An 11,994-nucleotide genomic window follows, 5' to 3' on the forward strand; every position below is an offset into this window, starting at 1 on the left:
GAAGGGGTGGCATGGGGGCAGAGTGGACTGCGCTGCCCTGACGGAGCTGTGCGCGGGCCGGAGGGGCAGCTCTAGCGTCTGCGTTGCGTCGGGGCGAGAGCTGCAGATCCAGAGCTGCCCCCAGTGTTCACCTTGGACCGCTCCAAGGCAATGTGAAGTGCCAGCTCCTCGTCGACGTCGAGGTTAGAGCCGGAATGGCTGCCGGAGCACGACATTGTGTCATATTGGATCGGACTCGAAGAGGGGAGAGTAGAGGATGTAGCAAGAGGAGAGTGGGTGAGCTAGGGTTTCGAGTGAGGAGCCGGATTGGGTTTTTTTATGAGATAACCATGGGGTCGGTGGTGGGCCTAGCCTGTCAGCTCCGACCTGGCGGACACGCTCGGGGCCGCCCCGTATCCACTCTACATTTGGGATGGATATGAGGGGCGTCAGACAGCCCTGACGTTTGAGGCGTCCAGATTGATTGATTCTTTGCGACTGGAGTGATCCGCCCGCCCGGACATTTGAGACGGGTTTGAAGCATGCTCTATAAGGTTGGTCATAGTGATAGTGGAAAGTAACTTATACTAGTGTCATGCATATGATACTAGTTTAAATTATTACATTCATAATGCAAAGTAACATAGTAGTAGTGTCAGAGGACTTAATTTATTAGCTTGAAGACTCATCTTGTCTTACTATATTTTTGTTGTTACGAGAAGCGGTATGTTATATTAACATATTATGTTACCACATCTCATTAACTAAATGCCACGTAAGCAAAAAAAAATTCTTAAAATGTGCTATGTTACTACTTCCTTCGTCTCATAATATAAGACGTTTTTTAAAGTAGTGTCAAAAAACATCTTATATTATGGAAGTAGTGTCAGAAAAACATCTTATATTATGGGAGAGAAGGAGTAGCTAAGTTACTCCCGACTAGCCTAATCTTGAATTTGTATGTCTCCAGTCTCCACGGGCAGGCTTGACGACAAACCGCTCACAATGGGCTCGTACTTCCTATGCCGCTGCTTTTGCTAACAACCCCATGGAAACATGCCAGCTGTTCCTTTGGCTCGCGCAAGTTCCGTTCTGCTCCTGCGCAACTTCAGACTTGAGAGACAACCTGTCACATGTGTCTTCCCCGCTGCCACCATCTTCTTCCTCTATGGGAAAAAAATTGCAATGTGCCCGGACCACCCTGAAGAAATTTATACTATTTGGGGGCAAACAATCGATCCAATAAGGTTCGATTGATCTACCGTCATCATTGCAATCTTATGGAACCTATGGAAATGACGAATTCCAACGGTCTTCCGCCATGAACTCGAACGGCTTCACCAAACCAGAGCCAAAGCTGCAGGCAAATTCAAAGAAGGGGAGCTGCATGCCCACCGGTGGAAGTGGAACCGGAACCCGGCCGGCGACGGATCACGACGTCGTCTCCTTGGGAGGCGCTGCGCCGTTGCACGTCGTTGCACCGCTGCGAATCGCATGGCGCAGCCTCTGCAACGCAGCGTGGGACGAGCCGCCCTCCTCCACGGCCCGCCTGCACGCGGCCTTCATCTTCATGGCCTTCTCCCTCGCCATGGCACCCTCCTCCCCCGACCCGCCGCCCATCACGCATCTCACGGCCCGCTCAAGCTCCGCCGCCTCCACGAAGTTGTCCCGCTCCCTGTCCACCTCCATCGCCACGGCCACGCCCACGACGGACGCGAGCTCGAACGCGTTCAGGTGCTGCTCCGCGTACAGCGGCCACGGCACCAGCGGCACGCCGTGCCACATGCTCTCCAGCGTCGAGTTCCACCCGCAGTGCGTCACGAAGCAGCCCACGGCGGCGTGCGCCAGTATCTCCTTCTGCGGGGCGCGCCTCGGCCACACCAGGCCCCGACCCTCCGTCCGCTCCAGGAACCCCTCCGGGAGGAGCTCGTCCAGGTTCGCGTCCGTCGGGTGCCGCGAGCCGGCCGCCGGAGGGCCGCGCAGCGTCCACAGGAAGCGGTGCCCGCTGCGCTCCAGCCCCGCGGCCACCTCGTGCGCCTTGGCTCTATCGAACCATCCCAGGCTCCCGAAGCAAAGGAACACCACCGACGCCCGGGGCTGCGCGTCGAGCCACCGGACGCACGGCTCGTTCGACGCTTCGACGGCGTGGTCGATCACCGGACCGATCGGGTACAGCGGCGGCGCGCGTCGTCCGGGCACGCACCGGCCTGCGGCTATCGCGGCGAGGAGTCCTGCCTCGAGCGCGTCCACCGTGTTAATGACGATGCCGTCGGCGTCCATGAAGCGACGGCCGTGGTACACGAACCACGCGTAGTTAGGGCTCTTCTTATCGCCCAGGAACCCAGGAACAGACCCCGCGGGAACCGGCGGCATGCCGGGGACGTCCACGGTGCCGTCGTCGGACGCGTCGGAGTCGACGGCCAGCGCCGGTAGGCGCAGAGTGAGCGCGAGCAGCGCGGCCGTGGACGTGAAGTAGACGTACGTGGGCACGGCGAGCTCGTGCGCCACGTCGATGACGGCGGTGGCGAAGAAGTCTATGACGAGCGCCGCGGCGCCGAGGTCCGACACGGCGGCCTTGACGTGGGGCGCGTGCAGCTGCATGTAGCGGGACTTGAACTCCTGCAGGTTGCCGGCGCAGTCCGTGGGCGGGTCGACGGCGGGGAGGTGGTGGAACCGGATGCCGAGCCCACAGGCAGATGCCGCGACGCGCTTGACGTGCGAGTCGACCTGGGAGGCCGACTCGGGCGTGGCTGGCCGGATGATCAGCACAGTGACGGTGAGCCCGTCTCCGCCGTGGGCGAGCAGCCGCTTGCCGGCCTCGATGAGCGACATGAGGTGGCCCGAGCCGGACTCCGGGAGGAGGAGGACGTTGGCGCTCGCCATTGCAGCACTTTTATCGGGCAACACGTAAGAAGTGGTCGAAGCCTGCCGTCGTCGTAGTTCTTGCCGGCCGAGGTAGAAGGGCCTGTCCACGCGCAATATATAGGGAGAATGGGAACGTTTCCTTTTATGCAACTAGTAATAGGAACGTTTCTTGTGGAAAATACACAGTAGCTCGTGGGTGCTCCACACCCTTATACGAATATTGAACATAAAAATAATCAAAAAATTCAAAAAAAAAATCTGAAATCTGGGGATATCGAATATGGGTTCTTGATCTACTCCCAAGTGAAATTTCATGAAAGAAATACCAGATAGCGTATCCGTGGCGAAGAAAATACTGTCCGAATAAAAATCCACCTAACAGTTTTTTCTATACATAGAATATTTTTGTCTTTTTGCCACGTATTCTTTTTTTGGTATTTTTTTCATGAAATTTCACACAGAAGTAGATCGGGTACCGAGGTTTGATATTTCAAAATATCATATTCTTTTTCAAATTTATGGGTATTTTTTTGAATTTAATGTTCGTATAGGGGTGTGCAGCATCCGCTACAAATCCTTTTTTTTAACATCAATACAGACGTAAGCGCTCATACATACACACATACACTTACTTCCTTTTCTTCTTTTGGACCAGTACTTGTGAACGTTGTGAGCTGTGGGATCTCAACTGTGGTGGAATCAATCGAAACCAGGAGTGTGAACACCGACGACGACACAGTGCAGTGCACACGTTCTTCACAAGTGATTGGATGCTAGCCACGTCCTAGCACGTACGGCGATCGCCTTGGAGCCACCACCACCTCTGGCAGTGGCACGGTGGTACCGGAAATGTTCCCCACGACGGGCAGGTCCGGCCGGCCGTCGGGACGTCTCCGTCTGTGGACCGTCCCTGTGCTACTAGACAGAAATTGTTCGTGAACAGTTTTTTTTGTTGATTCGTGAACGTCATCATGGTCTGCGTGGACTGACGTCGGCAGCGGCTGGCCGTTCCACCGTCCTCTGGTTGGGCCGTTGGCTCATCGGCGAGCCTCTTGCCAGCAATATCTTCCCGATAATTGATTCCAACAACCTGCAAGTGCACGATGGGCAGGTCAGCCGGTTTGGCTGCCACGCCATGTCACGAAACAACGCCGACTCGCCGCCATGCTGATATGACATGCTAGTAATGAAAGAACATATCATGCTGGTGAGGGAGAGAACCCATTTGACGGTATTGCGTCTCAGTACACTTCTTTTCGATTACGTCGGCAAAGATACTTATCAACAATACCTACAACAACTATGGAGACCAATGTGTACAATAGAGAATCACTTTAGCTATATGCCAGTTGCCTGAGTTTTAAATTTAGGTCAGTCGATTTTGTGGCCGTTGGATCTTGCTTTGCGATTCGTGCATTTTATTTTATTTTCTCTGGGTGTGACTCTGGGTCTGTTGAGCTCGATCTGATTGACTGACCCCAATTCTGGGTCAGTGTGACGACCAATCAGCCGGAATCGACCGCACCGAGGAGAATTTGGGGGGCGAGGAGAGGAAGACGACGAGGGAGGTAGGAGAAGGGCGGTGAGATTTATATTGTGAGTGTTTCTCTCATTGCATTGTCTCACGCAGATGAGGCATTTAATACATACATGCACGCACTCTATACACGCATACGTTGGGCTCAGCCCATACTGACACCGAGCCCTTTCTCCCTCATAGTCCACTGGTCAGGTGGTAGGAGGTGTGACAATTGCCCCCCTTGAGCGGAAGCGGTGTCATCCCAACATGGTTCCGTAGGGTAACGATGACGAAGCACAGTGTAGTCTTCCCAGGTAGATGAATCTGGGGAGTGAGATGACCACTGCACACGAACTTGAACGACTTAAGTGTTGCCCTTCTTGACCATTCGGCGATCCAGTATCACTTCTGGTTGTAGTGGTGCAGCCATGAGGTCTGGTGTTCAAGGAAGCTCGGCGAAGACTGGAGAGTAGTCTGGTGTGAATGGTCTCAGTTGAAATATGTGAAACACAGGATGGATACGACCGTCAGGAGGTGGTGTCAGTTTGTATGCTCAGGTGCCAATGCACTGCTCCACTTTAAAATGGACCGAAGAACTTAAATGCTAACTTTGGGCAAGGGTGATTGGCCACGGTGAACTGAGCATAAGGTTGCAATTTGAGCAGAACTTGTTCTCCCACATTGAAGGAACGCTCGGATCTGTCAGCCTTCTGCTTGCATCTGTTTTGTGCCCGTGTGAGCTGAGCGTGTAAGTTGTCATTGTGCATTGCCCAGTCCAGGTCTGCATCCTTGTTTTCCGGCATATTCAGAAATAAGTGTTCGGTGAGGAGTGGTGGGTGTTGTTGTACCATAATTCATCTATCGGAAGCCACTTGCGCCATTGCTTGGGTGTCTCATGGACTGCACACCGGAGATACATTTCGAGACACCGATTAACCTATTCACTTTGTCCATCCATCCGGGGTGGTAGGTCGTAGAGTAGCGGAATTTGGTTCCCGTTGCATCCAACAGAGCATGCCAGATTGCACTGGTGAAAATCTTGTTGCGGTCTGAGACAATTGAATGAGGCATGCCTTGTAGTTTGATGATGTTATGCCAAAAAGCTCAAGCCACTGTTGTTGTGAATGGGTAACGCAGAGGAACAAAATGAGAGTATTTGGTGAAGTGGTCAACAACTACCAAGATTATCTCGTAGCCCTTAGAAGCTGGCAATCCTTCCACAAAGTCCATGGTTAAATCTCGATAGGGTTCAGTGGGTATTCTAAGAGGTTGAAGGAGGCCGGGTGTCTTCAGGCGCTCGTGCTTAGCATGTTGACAGACGAAGCATTGCCGGAAAAAAAATCCTCCATGGCTTGTTTCAAGCCGCGCCAAGCAAACAACTTTTTGACCCGCAAGTAGGTAGTTGTCACTCCCGAGTGGCCACCGATCGCACTGGCATGAATCGCACTGATCAATTTTGTCTGTATATCTGCGTTGGCATTGATCCAAATCATGTTGTGCAGACAAATGATACCTTGCCGCAACTCGTACCCTTGGTCGTCCGGACTGTAGAGTGCCAGGTGTTGGAGGAGATCTTGGATGTCTGTGTCAGTCTCATAAGAATTCATCACTTCCTGAAGCCACTCTGGTTGATAGACAAACAGGGGATCAAGCGAGAGGAGATGACCGACGAGAGGTAGTGCGTCCACCGCGCCGTGCTCAATACCATGTTGATATTTGAGGAAAATTGTAATCCCACCATCTTGGACATGGCTTTGTGCTGCAACTTTGTTTCTAGTTGCTAATCTCCGAGGTAGCACAAGCTCTTGTGGTCCGTGACAATGACGAATGGCGCATGCTACATATATGGCCACCATTTCTCCACTGCCATCATAACCGCAAGGAATTCTTTCTCGTAAATTGACAGATGTTGATCGTGGACACCGAGCGCCTTGCTGAGGTATGCAATTGGGTGACCGTCCTGCACGAGCACCACCCCCATGTCCGTGTCACATGCATCCATCTCGATCGAGAACGGGTGTGAAAAATCGGGTAGGGCCATAACAGGGGTGTTGGCCATGGCGTCCTTGAGGAGCTCGAACGCAGCTTGAGCTTGCGCGGACCAGTTGAACTCCTTTTTGGTGAGAAGTTGAGTGAGTGGCTTGACGAGAATTCCATAGCGAGGAACGAACTTGTGGTAATATCCTGTGAGACCGAGAATACCGCGAAGTTTTGTTGGATTGGTGGGAGTAGGCCAAGCTTGCATCACACTTGTTTTGCCCATGTCGGTGCCGATGCCCTCCTTGGAGATCACATGCCCCATGTATTCGATACGTGGCTGGGCGAAGGAACATTTCAAGCGCTTGACGTACAACTGGTGTTGGTGAAGGATTGCAAACACCGTGCGCAAGTGTTTCATGTGCTCCTGCAAAGAATGACTGAACACCAAAATGTCATCCAAAAATATGATGGCGAACTTACGATTTGGACAGGAGAGGACATAATTCATTAAGCACTGGAACGTTGGTGATGCCGAACGGCATGACGTGGAATTGGAAATGCCCGTGATGGGTCTTGAACGCCGTCTTTTCCTCATCGCTCTCGCGCATACGAACTTGGTGGTAGCCTGCGTGCACATCAATCTTGGAGAAAACTGTCATTATGGCTAACTCGTCCGACAGTTCGTCGATGACCGGGAGAGGAAACTTGTTCTTGATTGTAACGGTGTTCAAGTGACAGACGTTCAATCCTTTTTCTTGACCAGAAGAACGGGAGCAGTCAACGGGCTCATGCTACTATGTGTAATCACACCCGTGCATAGCATCTCGTTGACTTGTCGTTCCATCGCGTACATCTGGAATGGCGAGTAGCGGTATGACGGCGGTGGCGAAGAAGTCTACGACGAGCGCCGCGGCGCCGTGGTCCGCCACGGCAGCCCTGACGTGGGGCGCGTGCAGCTGCATGTAGCGAGACTTGAACTCCTGCAGATTGCCTGCGCAGTCCGTGGGCGGGACAACGGCGGGGAGGTGGTGGAACCGGATCCTGGGCCCGGGCGCAGAGGCCGCGACGCGCCTGACGTGCGAGTCGACCTCGGAGGTGGACTCGGGCGTCGCTGGCCGGGTGATCAGCACGGTGACCGTGAGCTCGTCTCCGCCGTGAGCGAGCAGCCGCTTGCCGGCTTCGATGAGCGACATGAGGTGGCCCGAGCCGGGCTCCGGGAGGAGGAGGACGTTAGCGCTCGCCATAGTAGGAACATTTTTGCTGGACTTGTGAACGTTGTGAGCTGGGGATTGGAAATGGAATCGAAACAAAGATTGTACGTACTACGTGTGAAAGCCGAAGACCGACACAGGGCACACGTTCATCACGAGAGATTGGACCCTTGGACCCTAGCTATACGCCACTCGCCTTCGATCCACCTCTGGCAGTGGTACCAGAAAGGTTCCTCACGACGGGCTGGTCGGGCCGTCCGGACATCTACGTCTGTGGACCATTAGTTTATTCGTGAACAGTTTAGAATGTTGATTCATGAACATCTTGGTTGGCGAGGACTGGCCGGCAGCGGCTGCTCCACCATCCTCTGGTTGGGCCGTTGGCTCATCAGCGGGCCTCTTGCCAATATCTTCCCGATGATTCCAACAACCTGTAGATTCACGATGCCCAGGCCAGCCGATCCTTGCTCGCACGCCATATCATCAAACAGCGACCTATTGATTTGCCTCTCGATCGCCGTGAGGACATACTAGCTAGTCAGTCGGTCCTTGCTAGCATGTCATATCATGCCAATGGAGATATGCTCGATAAAGCCCATTTCACGGTTGCATCATAGTATACTTCTTTCCGTTTATGCTGGTGAACACTTGGAGGAGAGTTGTACTAAATCGGCGATAATTAATATGAATCGGATGGAGTGGAATACATCCGATGGCTAAAGAATCGTTTGGCAGGCGGATTCAATGATGGCATTGCAATATGGTTGGCACAAAAGCCATCACCTACATTTAATAGATACCGGGAATACGACATAAACGGTATCATGTTCTACACTAAGGAATGTGATGGGAGGACGGCATACCATAACAGCTTTGTTCGAATAGAAAGCCTAACTGCAAACAAAGTTCCTAAGTAAGAAAAAAAAAGTTTATTATGAAACCATCGATCGAGGAGATTCAAGAGCTTCATTATGTGAAAATCAAGGTGGCGGTATTCAAGTGCAAATGGGTCACTCGTAGTCAGGTAAAGGTTGACGAATACGGGAAGACTTGTGTGAACCTCATCAAGATGACATACAACTGGGACACCGTTCGTTCTTGTCAGCTACCCAAATTTTGTATGCGAAAGACACCTTGCATAAGAATTGACATGTGGTGATGTATGGAGGGAGGGATAGTAGGAGTTGAGAGCGTTGTTGATGAAGATAAGTATGATCAATTTGATGATTTGCCAAGAGTGAGAGCACTCATCAGACAACAAAGGTAGGAAATCCTTGAAAAAATAAAGTACAAAAGGGATGAACATGCTTTCAGTGAGCATAGGTACACGGGAAATAAACCCTTAGACTCATTATGTCTATTCATGAGCTACACGTGCCTTCGTTGGAAATATTTATACACTGAAATTGTGAGTTATACCCGTCTTTTGATTAGAGAAGATTATTTTGTCAGTTCTAGAAATGAATACGAACTAATTATGTAATTGACTATACCCTACAACACAGTCGAATCGTGTTCAATGGTTGGTCACTACCAAACCACCCAGAGCACATTGTTCGGCGTAGAAAGACTCGTGCGATGATAATCAGTTTTCCAAGTCTTGTGTGATGACCTCTATTGTGCACAATGTGAATCATGCGTTCTGATTGGCTAGAACCAACCCCACGGATTGCACGTCTGCACCGTTGAATACACCCAGATCGAATGGCCATCAATATTCCTCTCCATGCTTATAGTTGAGATTTGATTTATATTTTATTAAATGCCTAGAAATACAATAAAAAGATTAAATATAGCAAACGGAACCTAAAATACGCCAAATTTTCAAACCTAGTATCTGATGGTGTTTGTTGGGTGTGGAAAAACTTTCGAGGTCAAACGATGAAGTAACTGTCGATTCAACTTCAAACTAGCACATCTCCTTTTGAGAACTATAATTCCTTATGTGAGAGGCTTTGGTAACAAAGGAGTGCTCATCACAACTTTTTCCAAACCTCAGCAAAAAGATTTCACTAACGTTTGAGATCATATCACGATGACATGCCGGGTTTCATGTTTTTCGGAATGCATTTGCGTTTTCTACAATTAAATTACCAATAAGCTCTGCGTCGATGGTCAACCCTCGTGCAAATGTTTGAAGTTTCTTCTCACTTCTTAGCCAAGGACTAAACATATACCATACAACACATAAATGATTTTTCAGACCTTTTTCTCAACTCTCCATGTACTTATAGTTGAGATTTAGTTGAGATTTGCCATCATCAGTTGGATGCTTGTGCTCTGGAGCCCGTGCCACTGATTTCCCATTGCGAGACGCGAGGAAGTAGTTTCGGCCACCCGGTGTTGCCGCTAAGGATAAACTACTATGTATTTTAGGCAAGGATCATAGTTCTTCTTAATCATGGAAACATCTAGGTATAGAAACATCGTAGCCAAAGGGTTGCATGGACTGAGAAAAAATAGGTGGATGTTGTGTCAATATTTTGGTAATGAAGAGTTCCATAGTTCATCAAGAAAGCATGCTCATTGTTTTGCTAATTATGATTGATATAGTCAATCATCAAAAATGTTGAGAGAGAAATATATATTAAACAATAACGGTTGACAAGAGGTTGCCACTTGACACTTGTGCAACATATATGTCCATAGAAACGTGGCAGGGAGGTTAAGGGCCCACACGTGTTCAGGTGAGAAATTTCTCGGACACCGGCCAATCTAGCCAACAAGATACACAGTCTACGTAGGCAGAGCTTTCGCTTTTAAATTGATTGATTCGTCGAAAACATATGATGTGCAGATGGATGGTTAGAGGGACAGTGGTATCTTCAGCTCATCAGAGTTCAAGTCCTGATGCTCACATTATTCCTGGATTTATTTCAGAATTTCCGGCGATGCGGTTTCAGTGAGGAGAGACGTTCTCATCGACAATGGGGCGCCTATGGTGACTTCGTAAATCTCAAGATAGTATACCACCTCAGTCTCTTGAATGTGCTCATAGGAGTAGGATGTGCGTGTGTGCGTTTATAGGGATGAGTGTATGCGCGTATGTAAGAGCTTGCGTCTGTACTATGTTAAAAAAAGGTTATACATGTACCGTGCGCTCAAAATCTTCTAAGCCAAATTATGGCAAATTATGGTAGGATTGTACCGTGGTTTCTTTAGGATCAGGGTCTGATGAGGCTACAGAACAATGCCATGCTGATTGTAACCCCGCCAGTTGAGTAATACTCCCTCCATTTCAAAATATAATGTGCCCGCGCATCCCAAGGTCCAACTTTGATCATAAATTTAACCAACGATACCAACTACGGTGGGAGAAAAAATTATATAATTAAAAACTTCTTTCGAATACGAATTCACTGATATAATTTTTGCTCCCGCCGCAATCGGTCTTGGTAGTTAAATTTACGGTCAAAGTTGAAGCACGTAGATAGAGGAAGCACTACATTGTGAAATGGAGGGAGTATAAGGTTTTTTTTCCTGCAAAAAGAGAAAAAACATAAGGTTGCTCTCAAGTTTTGTTTAATTTGCTGATTCAGGGATTAGCTCTTCAATTTGTCTGAATCTGATCGAATGCAACCAAGCAATAATCCAGCAAGGAAACATCAAGGATTGCGATGATTGAATTTGGACTCTATCATGATGTACACACTTGTAGTCATAGCAATAATCAGAGAACAACGTATATGTTGGTAACTGTTTCATTTGCTGGTTCAGAGACAATCTCTTCCATTTGCCTGAATATGGTTGGAATTGACAGACACTTGCTGCTAAGGGAAAAGACAACCTACACTTGGCCCGATAGGCATCATCGCTTCACCGCCTTTGACAGTTTGGTCTGAATAGCCATGTAAAACCATTTCTGCACTTTCCTTGCAAAAGGAAGAAGGAAATGTGTATAAACAACACAAGGCTAACTTTAAAGTCACAGTCAAATCACACAACCAAGTTATAGTCCATACATGAACGAACAGTTGGACATTTCTAGATATAGAGCGGACACACACATCATCAAAGCCTTGATTGGTCCTGTCCAGCCGGCATGATCTTCAGGTTTCAAATCATCACCGGTCTCAAGAGTCTAGACTTGTCTCTGACGAGGAGGGACCAAGCAACTGTAACCTCCAGCTCGGCATCATCGACATTAAATTTCTTTTGACTGAAGCCAAAACATTTGGCGGCCAAGAAGACGTGTCCTTGTGCGGTCCTAACACCGGATGATGAGTAGGCCTGTACAACAACGTCCAGGAGGCCTTCCCTTTCTACATAGACCACACGCCTCGACAGATCAAGGTAACCGTCTGAACCCTGTGGCATTGCATGTTTGCCAGGATCAAGCAGCACGACTTCACCACATGGGGCATCATTAACATGCTTGGAGTACGATGTTGTCAAGCAAGCTACTCGGCAACGGTGTTCGACACGTTGCCGTCTCCCTTG

General features: G+C 49.5%; 1 protein-coding gene across 1 annotated transcript; it reads right to left on the reverse strand.

Annotated features, from left to right (window-relative positions):
• Positions 1-691: 691 nt before the first annotated feature.
• Positions 692-2,952, reverse strand: LOC119356660 (UDP-glycosyltransferase 88A1-like). Its single transcript, XM_037623642.1, has one exon. It carries the CDS (start codon positions 2,860-2,862, stop codon positions 1,411-1,413), a length of 1,452 nt encoding a protein of 483 aa, XP_037479539.1. The 5' UTR covers positions 2,863-2,952; the 3' UTR covers positions 692-1,410.
• Positions 2,953-11,994: the final 9,042 nt, after the last annotated feature.

The sequence above is a fragment of the Triticum dicoccoides genome, chromosome 2A (genome assembly GCF_002162155.2).
Source record: "Triticum dicoccoides isolate Atlit2015 ecotype Zavitan chromosome 2A, WEW_v2.0, whole genome shotgun sequence".
NCBI lineage: Eukaryota > Viridiplantae > Streptophyta > Magnoliopsida > Poales > Poaceae > Triticum > Triticum dicoccoides.